The sequence below is a fragment of the Panulirus ornatus genome, chromosome 59, assembly GCF_036320965.1.
Source record: "Panulirus ornatus isolate Po-2019 chromosome 59, ASM3632096v1, whole genome shotgun sequence".
NCBI classification, from domain to species: domain Eukaryota; kingdom Metazoa; phylum Arthropoda; class Malacostraca; order Decapoda; family Palinuridae; genus Panulirus; species Panulirus ornatus.
This window is the reverse complement of record NC_092282.1, coordinates 24,196,310-24,215,662: the sequence shown is the minus strand read 5'-3', so window position 1 is coordinate 24,215,662 and position 19,353 is coordinate 24,196,310. Positions and strand designations below refer to the sequence as shown.

Here is a 19,353-nt window from a genome sequence, read left to right as displayed (position 1 = left end):
CCTTCCATAGAGCATCTCTATCAACTCTATCATATAACTTCTCCAGATCCATAAATGCTACATACAAATCCATTTGCTTTTCTAAGTATTTCTCACATACATTCTTCAAAGCAAACACCTGATTCACACATCCTCTACCACTTCTGAAACCACACTGCTCTTCCCCAATTTGATGCTTCGTACATGCCTTCACCCTCTCAATCAATACCCTCCCATATAATTACACAGGAATACTCAACAAATTTATACCTCTGTAATTTGAACACTCACTCCTATCCCCTCTGCCTTTGTACAATGGCACTATGCATGTATTCCACCAACCTACAGGCACTTCACCATGCACCATACATACACTGAATATCCTCACCAACCAGTCAACAACACAGTCACCCCCTTTTTTGATAAATTCCACTGCAATACCATCCCAACCCACTGCCTTGCTGGTTTTCATCTTCCGCAAAGCTTTCACTACCTCTTCTCTATTTACCAAACCACTCTCCCTGACCCTCTCACTTCACACACCACCTCAACCAAAACACACTATATCTGCCACTCTATCATCAAACACATTCAACAAACCTTCAAAATACTCACTCCATCTCCTTCTCATTCACCATTATTTGTTCTCACCTCCCCATTAGCCCCCTTTACCGATGTTCCCATTTGTTGTTCTCTTTGTCTTATGCACTTTATTTAACTCCTTCCAAAACATCTTATTCTCCCTAAAATTTAACAAAACTCTCTCACTCTAACTCTCATTTGTCCTCTTTTTCACCTCCTGCACCTTTCTCTTGATCTCCTGCCTCTTTCTTCTATACATCTCCCAGTCATTTGCACTATTTCTCTGCAAAACTCGTCCAAATGCCTCTCCTCTCTTTCACTAACAATCTTACTTCTTCATCCCACCACTCACTACCCTTTGCTCTTTTCCTCTCACTAACCCCTGACTTTGCTCCCAAGACATTCCAAAACCACTTTTTCCTTTTCCCTTGAGCTTTGTTTCACTTAGATCCAAAACATCCAGGTTCCTTTCCTCAAACATACTACCTCCCTCCTTTTTTCTCATCTTGGTTACATTCACACACATTTAGACACACCAATCTGAGCCTTTGAGGAGGATGAGCACTCCCCGCATGACTCCTTCTTCTGTTTCCCCTTTTAGAAAGTTAAAATAAAAGAAGGAGAGGGTTTCTAGCCCCCCACTCCCGTCCCCTTCATTCGCCTTCTACGACACACAGGGAATGTGTGGGAAGTATTCTTTCTCCCCTACCCCCAGGGATATCAACATATTCACATTTAGTACATATACATATGCATACACAGATATATGCATACATACACATGTACATATTCATATTTGCTTGCCCTCATCCATTCTCTGTGCCAACTCATCCCACAGGAAACAGCACCGCCACCCCCTGCATCAGCAAGGTAGTGGGAGGAAAACAGACAAAAAAAAGGCCACATTCGTTCAAACTCAGTCTCTAACTGTCATGTGTAAAGCACCATAACCACAACTCCCTATCTAAATCCAGGCCCTGTTGACCTTTCCATGGTTTACCCCAGATGTTCCATATGCCCTGGTTCAGTCCACCGACAGCATGTTGACCCCAGTATACCACACTGTTCCAATTCACTCTATTCCTAACACGCCTCTCACCATCCTGCCAGGAAACAGACAAAGAAGTACACATCCACTCACACACACACGTATATATACATATACACACATACATAGGTACATTCATAATTCCAAGCCTTCATCCATTCCTAATGCCATCCTGCCCCCAAAAAAACAGCACAAATACAGAGAGGAAAAGAAAATGATAATATATACACTCTTCTTTTTCTCCACACCCAACTGCTGTTCCCTGCTTAAATGAGGTAGCACCAGGAAGCAGACGAAGAACGGCCACGTCTGTTCACATCCATGCACAAGATGTCTTACGTAAATGCATCGAAACAAATATACATGTACACAGGAAGGGGGTTCAAGGAAGAAAATTTAATCAGAATTCAAAATATAATAAAGTAATTTAGGACGTCAATAAGCATAGAAGAGATGTGTAAATAGTAAAAGTATAATAAAGGTATGTATATGAAGTGAGAAAGTATATTAGACTAGAGATGACCGAGCCACAAATTAATGCCTGTATTCAAAGTAATTGGAAAAAGAAGGCTGAATATCTGAAATAAAAAAGTACTCACCTTTCAGTTGAGGTTTGAAAAAGTCCCTTAGTGATATTCCAAGCAACCTTCCATATGCTGCACCATACCATACCATTAATTCTGTACCACTGTTAACAAAGTACTTTGCTCAGTTTATGTTCTAAATCCATTATTAAGCATGTCTAATCGCCTTAAATGATTATCATAGTGGATTATGATTTTTTTTTTTTTTTTTTTTGCCGCTGTCTCCCGCGTTTGCGAGGTAGCGCAAGGAAACAGACGAAAGAAATGGCCCAACCCACCCCCCCCCCATACACATGTATATACATACGTCCACACACGCAAATATACATACCTACACAGCTTTCCATGGTTTACCCCAGACGCTTCACATGCCTTGATTCAATCCACTGACAGCACGTCAACCCCGGTATACCACATCGCTCCAATTCACTCTATTCCTTGCCCTCCTTTCACCCTCCTGCATGTTCAGGCCCCGATCACACAAAATCTTTTTCACTCCATCTTTCCACCTCCAATTTGGTCTCCCTCTTCTCCTCGTTCCCTCCACCTCCGACACATATATCCTCTTGGTCAATCTTTCCTCACTCATTCTCTCCATGTGACCAAACCATTTCAAAACACCCTCTTCTGCTCTCTCAACCACGCTCTTTTTATTTCCACACATCTCTCTTACCCTTACGTTACTTACTCGATCAAACCACCTCACACCACACATTGTCCTCAAACATCTCATTTCCAGCACATCCATCCTCCTGCGCACAACTCTATCCATAGTCCATGCCTCGCAACCATACAACATTGTTGGAACCACTATTCCTTCAAACATACCCATTTTTGCTTTCCGAGACAATGTTCTCGACTTCCACACATTCTTCAAGGCTCCCAGAATTTTCGCCCCCTCCCCCACCCTATGATCCACTTCCGCTTCCATGTTTCCATCCGCTGCCAGATCCACTCCCAGATATCTAAAACACTTCACTTCCTCCAGTTTTTCTCCATTCAAACTCACCTCCCAATTGACTTGACCCTCAACCCTACTGTACCTAATAACCTTGCTCTTATTCACATTTACTCTTAACTTTCTTCTTTCACACACTTTACCAAACTCAGTCACCAGCTTCTGCAGTTTCTCACATGAATCAGCCACCAGCGCTGTATCATCAGCGAACAACAACTGACTCACTTCCCAAGCTCTCTCATCCCCAACAGACTTTATACTTGCCCCTCTTTCCAAAACTCTTGCATTCACCTCCCTAACAACCCCATCCATAAACAAATTAAACAACCATGGAGACATCACACACCCCTGCCGCAAACCTACATTCACTGAGAACCAATCACTAGGTATGCTTACCAAAAATATGCAGCACACCACCCAAACTATAAAGACCAATCAGATTTACTAAGATTTTTATCTTGAATATCCTTACAACCCCATCTAAAGGTTCAAGATTCCAACTCTTAGTAGTAAGCAGCAAAAATACTCCTTGTCTACAACTACTTATAATCAAATGAAACTTCAAAGTACACACATATGCATTTGAGGAGCAATTTGGATTTTGGTTTCTTTGTACCACCCTATCCTTTTGAGTAATTCTCAGTTCAAAGACTAGGTATCACTATCTAGGGTACACCTTGATATTTCCCATACTGAAAAGTGGCATAAGCGGCAGTAGAGGAGTTTCTGATGTTTTCTTATGCCTATCTGGTTCAATCTCTTTACTGAGGTAGCATCAGGCAGAAACAAACAACAGCCTCATTTGCACACATCCACTTTCTAGCTGTCCTGCACAACATATGAGGGTTGACAAAAGAAGAATTACAAGTCAGAATCCTTAAACTAAAGGTGAAACTATGAACCCTTAGAGTCTTACCACCCTATGGCATTAAAGTTCCAAGCTGCTGTATCTCAAATTCCACCAACAATTATCATAGATGAAGCAACTCCCAATGACGACTAAGGGTTTGCGTGTTTTATGATAGAAGCATTAGCCACCCAGTTTAAATACATTTGAGAAAATATATTATATGAAAGTCTTTATCTCATGACATTTCATTCTGTTGAGCTTTATCAAGTCACTGACCAATGAAGCTAAAGCTAGCTTATATGTGAATGATGAAGCAGGGGAAGGGCAGAAGTGGGGAGGGGGGTGTAGGAAAGGGACAGGTATAGGGGTAAAGTTGGAACATTTTGGAGAGCTGTGAAATAGTAAGAGAACAAGGAGGTACATACATCAAGAAAGAAAGGGAGGTGTGAGGGAGATAAGGAAAGCTGGAAAGCAGGATGGGAATAAGGGAGATGAAGAGAAAAATGGAAAGGAGGATGGATGTAAGTCAATGAAAAACAAGTATTGGAGCAGAAAAAGTAAACAATGCAGATGGGCGTAAAGGAAAGGAGGGAAAGCATGGAGCCAAAAACATTTGGGAGAAGGGAGAGAAAAAGTTAAGAGAGGAGGGAAGTAGGATAAGGAGGGATTATAAACTTGAGAAACAGGGTTAAACTAAAGAAGCACTGAGGGAGGAGAAAGGAAGAATGGTGTAGAGGCAGCCAAGGGAGAGCAGGAATGGAAGGATGCTCGGACTGGTACCACGGGTTGCCCTTCTCATTCTTCCTGGATGTTGCATTGTAAGTTACCCATAACAGCTGTTGTTATTTCATACCATTCAACTAATATCTCCCTTGAACTATGTCATCATCATTTGCCAAGCAATTAGCAGTGTTCTTGTCAGTCTAAGTGAATGTCAGTGTTGTCATTAGTCTCCAGATGAAAGTCTCTGGATAATTAACAGTGTCATCATAAGTCCCTGAGAGACTGTCAGTGTCACTGTTAGTCTTTGGTTGACTGTCAGGAAGAGACAAGTGTTTTGAGAGGAGCTGAGATCATATCAGTAATATCTTTGCTTGCAATCGAGTATCTGTGGTGGGAGATTTAAATGTGGGTGTGTGCAAACATACACCTACGCATAGGCAAGCAACTTATCAATCATAATTGCCTTGCATCATACCTACACGCAATCAATTTCAACAAATCAGAATCTTGCCTTCAACACATAATCCAATATTTCTTCAGACATAGTGGCATTCCCTCACCCTTATAACACTTTCCCTCTCTCATAACAGTCACTTCACTCTGTCAACCAACTGCCATATAAAATTGCTGTATTGTTCAAAATATTGTGACTTTAACAACTGATACAAACCTCTTTATTATACAATTGGTGACATAGAAGATTTCATTTTGAATCTGCATTGCAATAATATTCCTTTCTTTATAATTCCTAGCGCAGTTAATGTAACGAGCCCAATTGCTTACAGATGTATCCTCAGCATCAATGTCTATGTCAGGTCTTCCATGGATCTGAAAATTTGACAATAATCTATTTGTTTATCATCTACACATTATAATCCTATGTACCCCTTTAATATCTTTAAAAAGTGTTCTTTTCATACTTATACAAATACCATCAACCCTCTTTCACCTATGCTTCAATGTTCCAGGTCATGCATGATCTTGAGCTTTTGTCCATTTAAAAAGTCAGAATTCCTCACTAAAGTTAGTAGGCTTTGAATGGTGAAAGGAAGCAAAGGAAAAAAAATAAGAAAACAAAATCTTAAAAACAGACAGCTTTGAGCATCTGGGACCTGAACAAGAAAAGAGGGTGTGAGGTGTGCAATGGATAAAGCAAACTGGAGCAATGTGGTGTACAGTGGGTGATAAGCTGTCAGTGGGCTGAACCAAAGCATGTGAAGCAATCAAGGAAAATCACAGAAAGATCTGTGAGGACTGGTTGTCAACGGGGGCTTTGGTTTCCATGCATTATAATCGCATATAAAGAGTGGGTGTGAGCAAATTAGGCCATTTCTTTGTCTGTTCCTGGCACTGCCTCACTCTAGGGGGAAACAATGAAGAAGGATGAAAGAAAAAAAAAGAAGACAGAGAGGAGGTAAAGTATAAAAAAAAAAAACATAAACTTGTAGAAAGTGTCTATCATGTCCTCACTAAGAGGCAGAATTCACCATTACCTTAGCTAACGAATGTTTAAGTCACGTGTCATTCCATGTTGCAAACCCATACCCAAAAGTAATCCATACTAGAAAATTTTGATGAACTAAAGGTAAATGGTAAATTCTGCCAAAGGGTTTGGACTTTTTAGATATTTTGCACACCTTTCTCCTACTTAAAGAAAAAATAAATAAAAGTGTGGTAAAACCATGCATAGCAAATGTTATAGTATAGAAAATTGGAAATTTGGGATGCTGTCCAAACACCCTTTTTATCATTGCCACCATAGTAAAACTGTTCACAGCATCATGTGGATAGGGAGCAGTGGTTTGGTGCATTACAAATGACAGCTAGAGACTGAGTGTGAATGAATGTGGCCTTTTTTGTCTGTTTTCCTGGTACTACCTCACTGAAACAGGAGGTAGCAATGCTGTTTCCTGTGGGGTTTGGTGGTGCCAGGAATGTATGAAGGCAAGCAAGTATGAATATGTACATGTGTATATGTGTATATGTGTGTATATGTTGATATGTATATGTATGTATATAAAAGCGTATGGTCGTTTATGTATATTCATTTCTATTTATTTTGCTTTGTCGCTGTCACCCGCATTAGCGAGGTAGCGCAAGGAAAAAGACGAAAGAATGGCCAAACCCACCCACATACACATGTATATACATACACGTCCACACACGCAAAATATACATACCTATACATCTCAACGTATACATTATATATATATATATATATATATATATATATATATATATATCTCGGAAAGCAAAAATGGGTATGTTTGAGGGAATAGTGGTTCCAACAATGTTGTATGGTTGCGAGGCGTGGGCTATGGATAGAGATGTGCGCAGGAGGATGGATGTGCTGGAAATGAGATGTTTGAGGACAATGTGTGGTGTGAGGTGGTTTGATCGAGTAAGTAACGTAAGGGTAAGAGAGATGTGTGGAAATAAAAAGAGCGTGGTTGAGAGAGCAGAAGAGGGTGTTTTGAAATGGTTTGGGCACATGGAGAGAATGAGTGAGGAGAGATTGACCAAGAGGATATATGTGTCGGAGGTGGAGGGAACGAGGAGAAGAGGGAGACCAAATTGGAGGTGGAAAGATGGAGTGAAAAAGATTTTGTGTGATCGGGGCCTGAACATGCAGGAGGGTGAAAGGAGGGCAAGAAATAGAGTGAATTGGAGTCATGTGGTATACAGGGGTTGACGTGCTGTCAGTGGATGAAGCAAGGCATGTGAAGCGTCTGGGGTAAACCATGGAAAGCTGTGTAGGTATGTATATTTGCGTGTGTGGACATGTGTATGTACATGTGTATGGGGGGGGGGGCCATTTCTTTCGTCTGTTTCCTTGCGCTACCTCGCAAACGCGGGAGACAGCGACAAAGTATGAAAAAAAAAAAAAAAATATATATATATATATACATCTCAACGTATACATATATATAAACATAAAGAAACATACATATATACACATGTATATAATTCATACTGTCTGCCTTTATTCATTCCCATCGCCACCCCACCACACATGAAATAACCCCGTTCCCCCTCATGTGCACGAGGTAGCACTAGGAAAAGACAACAAAGGCCCCATTCGTTCACACTCAGTCTCTAGCTGTCATATACAATTCACCAAAACCACAGCTACCTTTCCACATCCAAGTCCCATAGAACTTTCCATGGTTTACCCCAGACGCTTCACATGCCCTGGTTCAATCCACTGACAGCACGTCGACCCCAGTATACCACATTGTTCCAATTCACTCTATTCCTTGCACATCTTTCACCCTCCTGCATGTTCAGGCCCCGGTCACTCAAAATCTTTTACACTCCATCTTTCCACCTCCAATTTGGTCTCCCACTTCTCTTCATTCCCGCCACCTCTGACACATATATCCTCTTGGTCAATCTTTCCTATATTTTTCTTTTCTTTTAAACTATTCACATTTCCCGTGTTAGCGAGGTAGCATTAAGAACAGAGGACTGGGCCTTTTTTGGAATATCCTCACCTGGCCCCCTCTGCTCCTTCTTTTTTTTTGGGGGGGGGAGAGAGAGAGAGAGAGAGAGAGAGAGAGAGAGAGAGAGAGAGAGAGAGAGAGAGAGAGAGAGAGAGAGAGGAGGATTTCCAGCCCCCTGCTCCCTCCCCTTTTAGTCGCCTTCTATGACACGCAGGGAATACGTGGGAAGTATTCTTAATCCCCTATCCCCAGGGATATTCCTATATTTACGTATATATATATATCAGTGGATGGGCCATTCTTCATCTGTTTCCTGTCCCTACCTCACTGACAAGGGAAACAATTATGCACAATAATAAAATATAAATGTATGTATATGTACGTGTATATGTGTTTAGGTATATATATATATATATATATATATATATATATATATATATATATATATATATATATATATATATATATATATATATATATATTTTTTTTTTTTTTTTTTATATACTTTGTCGCTGTCTCCCGCGTTTGCGAGGTAGCGCAAGGAAACAGACGAAAGAAATGGCCCAACCCCCCCCCCATACACATGTACATACACACGTCCACACACGCAAATATACATACCTACACAGCTTTCCATGGTTTACCCCAGACGCTTCACATGCCTTGCTTCAATCCACTGACAGCACGTCAACCCCTGTATACCACATGACACCAATTCACTCTATTTCTTGCCCTCCTTTCACCCTCCTGCATGTTCAGGCCCCGATCACACAAAATCTTTTTCACTCCATCTTTCCACCTCCAATTTGGTCTCCCTCTTCTCCTCGTTCCCTCCACCTCCGACACATATATCCTCTTGGTCAATCTCTCCTCACTCATTCTCTCCATGTGCCCAAACCATTTCAAAACACCCTCTTCTGCTCTCTCAACCACGCTCTTTTTATTTCCACACATCTCTCTTACCCTTACGTTACTTACTCGATCAAACCACCTCACACCACACATTGTCCTCAAACATCTCATTTCCAGCACATCCATCCTCCTGCGCACAACTCTATCCATAGCCCACGCCTCGCAACCATACAACATTGTTGGAACCACTATTCCTTCAAACATACCCATTTTTGCTTTCCGAGATAATGTTCTCGACTTCCACACATTCTTCAAGGCCCCCAGAATTTTCGCCCCCTCCCCCACCCTATGATCCACTTCCACTTCCATGGTTCCATCCGCTGCCAGATCCACTCCCAGATATCTAAAACACTTCACTTCCTCCAGTTTTTCTCCATTCAAACTCACCTCCCAATTGACTTGACCCTCAACCCTACTGTACCCAATAACCTTGCTCTTATTCACATTTACTCTTAACTTTCTTCTTCCACACACTTTACCAAACTCAGTCACCAGCTTCTGCAGTTTCTCACATGAATCAGCCACCAGCGCTGTATCATCAGCGAACAACAACTGACTCACTTCCCAAGCTCTCTCATCCTCAACAGACTTCATACTTGCCCTCTTTCCAAAACTCTTGCATTTACTTCCCTAACAACCCCATCCATAAACAAATTAAACAACCATGGAGACATCACACACCCCTGCCGCAAACCTACATTCACTGAGAACCAATCACTTTCCTCTTTTCCTACACGTACACATGCCTTACATCCTCGATAAAAACTTTTCACTGCTTCTAACAACTTTCCTCCCACACCATATATTCTTAATACCTTCCACAGAGCATCTCTATCAACTCTATCATATGCCTTCTCCAGATCCATAAATGCTACATACAAATCCATTTGCTTTTCTAAGTATTTCTCACATACATTCTTCAAAGCAAACACCTGATCCACACATCCTCTACCACTTCTGAAACCACACTGCTCTTCCCCAATCTGATGCTCTGTACATGCCTTCACCCTCTCAATCAATACCCTCCCATATAATTTACCAGGAATACTCAACAAACTTATACCTCTGTAATTTGAGCACTCACTCTTATCCCCTTTGCCTTTGCACAATGGCACTATGCACGCATTCCGCCAATCCTCAGGCACCTCACCACGAGTCATACATACATTAAATAACCTTACCAACCAGTCAACAATACAGTCACCCCCTTTTTTAATAAATTCCACTGCAATACCATCCAAACCTGCTGCCTTGCCGGCTTTCATCTTCCGCAAAGCTTTCACTACCTCTTCTCTGTTTACCAAATAATTTTCCCTAACCCTCTCACTTTGCACACCACCTCGACCAAAACACCCTATATCTGCCACTCTATCATCAAACACATTCAACAAACCTTCAAAATACTCACTCCATCTCCTTCTCACATCGCCACTACTTGTTATCACCTCCCCATTTGCGCCCTTCACTGAAGTTCCCATTTGCTCCCTTGTCTTACGCACTTTATTTGCCTCCTTCCAGAACATCTTTTTATTCTCTCTAAAATTTAATGATACTCTCTCACCCCAACTCTCATTTGCCCTTTTTTTCACCTCTTGCACCTTTCTCTCGACCTCCTGTCTCTTTCTTTTATACATCTCCCACTCAATTGCATTTTTTCCCTGCAAAAATCGTCCAAATGCCTCTCTCTTCTCTTTCACTAATACTCTTACTTCTTCATCCCACCACTCACTACCCTTTCTAATCAACCCACCTCCCACTCTTCTCATGCCACAAGCATCTTTTGCGCAATCCATCACTGATTCCCTAAATACATCCCATTCCTCCCCCACTCCCCTTACTTCCATTGTTCTCACCTTTTTCCATTCTGTACTCAGTCTCTCCTGGTACTTCCTCACACAGGTCTCCTTCCCAAGCTCACTTACTCTCACCACCCTCTTCACCCCAACATTCACTCTTCTTTTCTGAAAACCCATACAAATCTTCACCTTAGCCTCCACAAGATAATGATCAGACATCCCTCCAGTTGCACCTCTCAGCACATTAACATCCAAAAGTCTCTCTTTCGCACGCCTGTCAATTAACACGTAATCCAATAACGCTCTCTGGCCATCTCTCCTACTTACATAAGTATACTTATGTATATCTCGCTTTTTAAACCAGGTATTCCCAATCATCAGTCCTTTTTCAGCACATAAATCTACAAGCTCTTCACCATTTCCATTTACAACACTGAACACCCCATGTATACCAATTATTCCCTCAACTGCCACATTACTCACCTTTGCATTCAAATCACCCATCACTATAACCCGGTCTCGTGCATCAAAACCACCAACACACTCATTCAGCTGCTCCCAAAACACTTGCCTCTCATGATCTTTCTTCTCATGCCCAGGCGCATATGCACCAATAATCACCCACCTCTCTCCATCAACTTTCAGTTTTACCCATATTAATCGAGAATTTACTTTCTTACATTCTATCACATACTCCCATTTCACACATATAGGGAAGAGCTGAGCTGCTGCTACTGCTGCGTCCGCCAGCCAGTTGTACCAGCGATGTATGTGACCACAACCCATCATCCAGATTGAGCGGACGGCCTTACTCGGCTTCATCGAGAAGGACCAGGAACCCGAGGGTCAGAAGACGAACAATGGCATCCACTACAGACTGCAGCTCCTCTTCGCCAACGGAACTACCTTGGCCCACCAGTGATGCTACTACGTTTGTGAATCAAGAACCATTGCAACACAAACCTCGCCAGGTGGTAGAGTGTCCCGCAGTGTATCGAGACAGACTCCCCCAGAACTTTTTTTAAAGGGGAAGTAAATGTTTATAGTTGTGTTACTGGAGTGATAGTTTTCATACATGGTGCTTTGACAAGAAAATAGTGAAATTGGAAAAAATGTAGCTTAGACATTGAAGCTTATTGATACAGTGGTTAAATTGATGAGAACTACTATTGACGTTTGTGTAAATAAATTATACATTTCCCTTTTCCATAGCCAGAGGTTGAACCATTATGTGACATTCATTTTTTCATTTCATTTCAAGCTAGAAGTTTCAGTTTTCTAAATTATTTCTTACATTTTTCATATGTATATATATGTATATGTGTGTGTGTATATATATGTGCGTATGTATGTGTATGTGTGTGTATATGTATATATATATATTTTTTTTTTATTTTTTATTATACTTTGTCGCTGTCTCCCGCGTTTGCGAGGTAGCGCAAGGAAACAGACGAAAGAGATGGCCCAACCCCCCCCCATACACATGTATATACATACGTCCACACACGCAAATATACACACCTACACAGCTTTCCATGGTTTACCCCAGACGCTTCACATGCCTTGATTCAATCCACTGACAGCACGTAAACCCCGGTATACCACATCGCTCCAATTCACTCTATTCCTTGCCCTCCTTTCACCCTCCTGCATGTTCAGGCCCCGATCACACAAAATCTTTTTCACTCCATCTTTCCACCTCCAATTTGGTCTCCCTCTTCTCCTCGTTCCCTCCACCTCCGACACATATATCCTCTTGGTCAATCTTTCCTCACTCATTCTCTCCATGTGCCCAAACCACTTCAAAACACCCTCTTCTGCTCTCTCAACCACGCTCTTTTTATTTCCACACATCTCTCTTACCCTTATGTTACTCACTCGATCAAACCACCTCACACCACACATTGTCCTCAAACATCTCATTTCCAGCACATCCATCCTCCTGCGCACAACTCTATCCATAGTCCACGCCTCGCAACCACACAACATTGTTGGAACCACTATTCCTTCAAACATACCCATTTTTGCTTTCCGAGATAATGTTCTCGACTTCCACACATTCTTCAAGGCCCCCAGAATTTTCGCCCCCTCCCCCACCCTATGATCCACTTCCACTTCCATGGTTCCATCTGCTGCCAGATCCACTCCCAGATATCTAAAACACTTCACTTCCTCCAGTTTTTCTCCATTCAAACTCACCTCCCAATTGACTTGACCCTCAACCCTACTGTACCTAATAACCTTGCTCTTATTCACACTTACTCTTAACTTTCTTCTTCCACACACTTTACCAAACTCAGTCACCAGCTTCTGCAGTTTCTCACATGAATCCGCCACCAGCGCTGTATCATCAGCGAACAACAACTGACTCACTTCCCAAGCTCTCTCATCCCCAACAGACTTCATACTTGCCCCTCTTTCCAAAACTCTTGCATTTACCTCCCTAACAACCCCATCCATAAACAAATTAAACAACCATGGAGACATCACACACCCCTGCCGCAAACCTACATTCACTGAGAACCAATCACTTTCCTCTCTTCCTACACGTACACATGCCTTACATCCTCGATAAAAACTTTTCACTGCTTCTTACAACTTTCCTCCCACACCATATATTCTTAATACCTTCCACAGAGCATCTCTATCAACTCTATCATATGCCTTCTCCAGATCCATAAATGCTACATACAAATCCATTTGCTTTTCTAAGTATTTCTCACAGACATTCTTCAAAGCAAACACCTGATCCACACATCCTCTACCACTTCTGAAACCACACTGCTCTTCCCCAATCTGATGCTCTGTACATGCCTTCACCCTCTCAATCAATACCCTCCCATATAATTTACCAGGAATACTCAACAAACTTATACCTCTGTAATTTGAGCACTCACTCTTATCCCCTTTGCCTTTGTACAATGGCACTATGCACGCATTCCGCCAATCCTCAGGCACCTCACCATGAGTCATACATACATTAAATAACCTTACCAACCAGTCAATAATACAGTCACCCCCTTTTTTAATAAATTCCACTGCAATACCATCCAAACCTGCTGCCTTGCCGGCTTTCATCTTCCGCAAAGCTTTCACTACCTCTTCTCTGTTTACCAAATCATTTTCCCTAACCCTCTCACTTTGCACACCACCTTGACCAAAACACCCTATATCTGCCACTCTATCATCAAACACATTCAACAAACCTTCAAAATACTCACTCCATCTCCTTCTCACATCACCACTACTTGTTATCACCTCCCCATTTGCGCCCTTCACTGAAGTTCCCATTTGCTCCCTTGTCTTACGCACTTTATTTACCTCCTTCCAGAACATCTTTTTATTCTCCCTAAAATTTAATGATACTCTCTCACCCCAACTCTCATTTGCCCTTTTTTTCACCTCTTGCTCTTGACCTCCTGTCTCTTTCTTTTATACATCTCCCACTCAATTGCATTTTTTCCCTGCAAAAATCGTCAAAATGCCTCTCTCTTCTCTTTCACTAATACTCTTACTTCTTCATCCCACCACTCACTACCCTTTCTAATCAACCCACCTCCCTGGGGATAGGGGTGAAAGAATACTTCCCACGCATTCCTCGCGTGTCGTAGAAAGCGACTAAAGGGGACGGGAGCGGGGGGCCAGAAATCCTCCCCTCCTTGTATTCTTTCTTTAACTTTCTAAAATGGGAAACAGAAGGAGGAGTCACGTGGGGAGTGCTCATCCTCCTCGAAGGGTCAGATTGGTGTGTCTAAATGTGTGTGGATGTAACCAAGATGTGAAAAAAGGAGAGATAGGTAGTATGTTTGAGGAAAGGAACCTGGATGTTTTGGCTCTGAGTGAAACAAAGCTCAAGGGTAAAGGGGAAGAGTGGTTTGGGAATGTCTTGGGAGTAAAGTCAGGGGTTAGTGAGAGGACAAGAGCAAGGGAAGGAGTAGCAGTACTCCTGAAACAGGAGTTGTGGGAGTACGTGATAGAATGTAAGAAAGTAAATTCTCGATTAATATGGGTAAAACTGAAAGTTGATGGAGAGAGATGGGTGATTATTGGTGCATATGCACCTGGGCATGAGAAGAAACATCATGAGAGGCAAGTGTTCTGGGAGCAGCTGAATGAGTGTGTTAGTGGTTTTGATGCACAAGACCGGGTTATAGTGATGGGTGATTTGAATGCAAAGGTGAGTAATGTGGCAGTTGAGGGAATAATTGGTATACATGGGGTGTTCAGTGTTGTAAATGGAAATGGTGAAGAGCTTGTAGATTTATGTGCTGAAAAAGGACTGATGATTGGGAATACCTGGTTTAAAAAGCGAGATATACATAAGTATACTTATGTAAGTAGGAGAGATGGCCAGAGAGCGTTATTGGATTACGTGTTAATTGACAGGCGCGCGAAAGAGAGACTTTTGGATGTTAATGTGCTGAGAGGTGCAACTGGAGGGATGTCTGATCATTATCTTGTGAAGGATAAGGTGAAGATTTGTATGGGTTTTCAGAAAAGAAGAGTGAATGTTGGGGTGAAGAGGGTGGTGAGAGTAAGTGAGCTTGGGAAGGAGACTTGTGTGAGGAAGTACCAGGAGAGACTGAGTACAGAATGGAAAAAGGTGAGAACAATGGAAGTAAGGGGAGTGGGGGAGGAATGGGATGTATTTAGGGAATCAGTGATGGATTGCGCAAAAGATGCTTGTGGCATGAGAAGAGTGGGAGGTGGGTTGATTAGAAAGGGTAGTGAGTGGTGGGATGAAGAAGTAAGAGTATTAGTGAAAGAGAAGAGAGAGGCATTTGGACGATTTTTGCAGGGAAAAAATGCAATTGAGTGGGAGATGTATAAAAGAAAGAGACAGGAGGTCAAGAGAAAGGTGCAAGAGGTGAAAAAGAGGGCAAATGAGAGTTGGGGTGAGAGAGTATCATTAAATTTTAGGGAGAATAAAAAGATGTTCTGGAAGGAGGTAAATAAAGTGCGTAAGACAAGGGAGCAAATGGGAACTTCAGTGAAGGGCGCAAATGGAGAGGTGATAACAAGTAGTGGTGATGTGAGAAGGAGATGGAGTGAGTATTTTGAAGGTTTGTTGAATGTGTTTGATGATAGAGTGGCAGATATAGGGTGTTTTGGTCGAGGTGGTGTGCAAAGTGAGAGGGTTAGGGAAAATGATTTGGTAAACAGAGAAGAGGTAGTAAAAGCTTTGCGGAAGATGAAAGCCGGCAAGGCAGCAGGTTTGGATGGTACTGCAGTGGAATTTATTAAAAAAGGGGGTGACTGTATTGTTGACTGGTTGGTAAGGTTATTTAATGTATTTATGACTCATGGTGAGGTGCCTGAGGATTGGCAGAATGCATGCATAGTGCCAGTGTACAAAGGCAAAGGGGATAAGAGTGAGTGCTCAAATTACAGAGGTATAAGTTTGTTGAGTATTCCTGGTAAATTATATGGGAGGGTATTGATTGAGAGGGTGAAGGCATGTACAGAGCATCAGATTGGGGAAGAGCAGTGTGGTTTCAGAAGTGGTAGAGGATGTGTGGATCAGGTGTTTGCTTCGAAGAATGTATGTGAGAAATACTTAGAAAAGCAAATGGATTTGTATGTAGCATTTATGGATCTGGAGAAGGCATATGATAGAGTTGATAGAGATGCTCTGTGGAAGGTATTAAGAATATATGGTGTGGGAGGAAAGTTGTTAGAAGCAGTGAAAAGTTTTTATCGAGGATGTAAGGCATGTGTACGTGTAGGAAGAGAGGAAAGTGATTGCTTCTCAGTGAATGTAGGTTTGCGGCAGGGGCGTGTGATGTCTCCATGGTTGTTTAATTTGTTTATGGATGGGGTTGTTAGGGAGGTGAATGCAAGAGTTTTGGAAAGAGGGGCAAGTATGAAGTCTGTTGGGGATGAGAGAGCTTGGGAAGTGAGTCAGTTGTTGTTCGCTGATGATACAGCGCTGGTGGCTGATTCATGTGAGAAACTGCAGAAGCTGGTGACTGAGTTTGGTAAAGTGTGTGAAAGAAGAAAGTTAAGAGTAAATGTGAATAAGAGCAAGGTTATTAGGTACAGTAGGGTTGAGGGTCAAGTCAACTGGGAGGTAAGTTTGAATGGAGAAAAACTGGAGGAAGTAAAGTGTTTTAGATATCTGGGAGTGGATCTGGCAACGGATGGAACCATGGAAGCGGAAGTGGATCATAATGTGGGGGAGGGGGCGAAAATTCTGGGAGCCTTGAAGAATGTGTGGAAGTCGAGAACATTATCTCGGAAAGCAAAAATGGGTATGTTTGAAGGAATAGTGGTTCCAACAATGTTGTATGGTTGTGAGGCGTGGGCTATGGATAGAGTTGTGCGCTAGGGTGGATGTGCTGGAAATGAGATGTTTGAGGACAATATGTGGTGTGAGGTGGTTTGATCGAGTAAGTAATGTAAGGGTAAGAGAGATGTGTGGAAATAAAAAGAGCGTGGTTGAGAGAGCAGAAGAGGGTGTTTTGAAATGGTTTGGGTACATGGAGAGAATGAGTGAGGAAAGATTGACCAAGAGGATATACGTGTCAGAGGTGGAGGGAATGAGGAGAAGTGGGAGGCCAAATTGGAGGTGGAAAGATGGAGTGAAAAAGATTTTGAGTGATCAGGGCCTGAACATGCAGGAGGGTGAAAGGCAGGCAAGGAATAGAGTGAATTGGATCGATGTGGTATACCGGGGTCGACGTGCTGTCAATGGATTGAATCAGGGCATGTGAAGCGTCTGGGGTGAACCATGGAAAGTTCTGTGGGGCCTGGATGTGGAAAGGGAGCTGTGGTTTTGGGCATTATTACATGACAGCTAGACTGAGTGTGAACGAATGGGGCCTTTGTTGTCTTTTCCTAGCGCTACCTCGCACACATGAGGGGGGAGGGGGATGTTATTCCATGTGTGGCGAGGTGGTGATGGGAATAAATAAAGACAGAAAGTATGAATTATGTACATGTGTATATATGTATATGTCTGTGTGTGTATATATATGTGTACATTGAGATGTATAGGTATGTATATTTGCGTGTGTGGACATGTATGTATATACATGTGTATGGGGGTGGGTTGGGCCATTTCTTTCGTCTGTTTCCTTGCACTACCTCGCAAACGCGGGAGACAGCGACTAAGCAAAATAAATAAATGAATAATGAGTATATGAGTGGATAAGATTCTTAATGTTCTTGTAGCATTTAGTTTGGGTGCTGCTATTGTCTTAATGTTCTTGATATAGGGAGTGAATGTCGTGTGTGTCACATGTGAAGCCTAGAATGGTTGGTGCTTTGCTTTGTGGGACTAATTGTCCATTCAAGATGAGTGGATGGGGTTAGCTAGATTCACATCCGTCTGAGGTTAAAAGAGCGACAGGAGACTTATGTGGGTGAGCCATTGTTCCAATCGTGATGTAGAGATGCATGCTTATATTAACGACTGTGGTGTCTAAATGTTGTGATGTGACTATGAGGTTATCAGCATAAAAGAGGATCTGCTGGAGATATCAAAGAGGGTTGGAAGAAGAGGTGCTCCTTAAGGAACTTCAGACTTTATGGATTTTGGAATTATACTACTGTGAGTGACCACTATGGTGGACCACTATGAAACTGGTCAACCACTTTTTGCACTACTGTGGAGGGTGGTGTCAAGTCTTGTGTGAGGATGTGTCAGAGGACAGTGTTAAATGCTTAGTTAATGTCTATTGGTAACAAGTAAGTGTTGGATAATTATATGTGGTTTAAACATAAAATATTACACAAAGCAAAATAATTGACAAGGAGGTCTATAAATAAAACAAAAATAACATACCTTCCATCCATATCCTGATATTTTTTGATTACCTTTGATAATATGACCCTCACAGGGTCCAAAGACAAGGCCTTTAGGAAGAGTAGCACTGGTCCAGATACCATCCCCAGCACCAATCACTTTGGATTTTTCAACATACAGAGGCCATGGAGCCGTAATGCGAGCTCGGTCTTTCACACTCCCATCACGGGACACCTGTAACAAGCAACTGTTCTTGTCATACTTCCTCCAACAGTAAATGGCATCAATCCCTTTCTTTTTATTTTCAATACTCGTACCATATACTATAACCTGAATCCCTATCTATAAACAAGCCCTAAAGACCTTTCTGTGGCTTTCCCTGACTACTTTACATGTTTTGGTTCAGCTCAATGACAGCATACTCGCCCTGTAAACATCTCTCCACCCTGCTCTACTGCTTGCAAGTCTGCCATCCTCCTCTATCTTATGGCTCTTTCACCCCAAATTGCTTGCAAGTCTGCCATCCTCCTCCATCTTATGGCTCTTTCACCTGATATTGCTTGCAAGTCTGCCATCCTCTTCCATCTTATGGTTCTTTCACCCCATATTGCTTGCAAGTCTGCCATCTTCCTCCATCTTATGGCTCTTTCATCCCATCCTTATATCTCAATTTTGGTCTCCCCCTCCTCTTTGTTCCCTCCTCTTCTGAAAAAAAAATTCACTTGATCAGT

The 19,353-nt window shown here is 42.1% G+C and overlaps 1 protein-coding gene across 1 annotated transcript in view; it reads right to left on the bottom strand.

Annotated features, from left to right (window-relative positions):
• LOC139767270 (uncharacterized) overlaps positions 1-19,353 on the bottom strand; it is a 115,741-nt gene that overhangs the window by 13,948 nt on the left and 82,440 nt on the right. The window contains exons 9-11 of the mRNA XM_071696451.1: positions 18,662-18,856; positions 5,395-5,552; positions 2,209-2,297 (exon numbers count right to left, since the gene is read on the bottom strand). Of these exons, the coding sequence (XP_071552552.1) occupies positions 2,209-2,297; positions 5,395-5,552; positions 18,662-18,856 (442 nt within the window). The remainder of the gene's footprint in view (positions 1-2,208; positions 2,298-5,394; positions 5,553-18,661; positions 18,857-19,353) is intronic.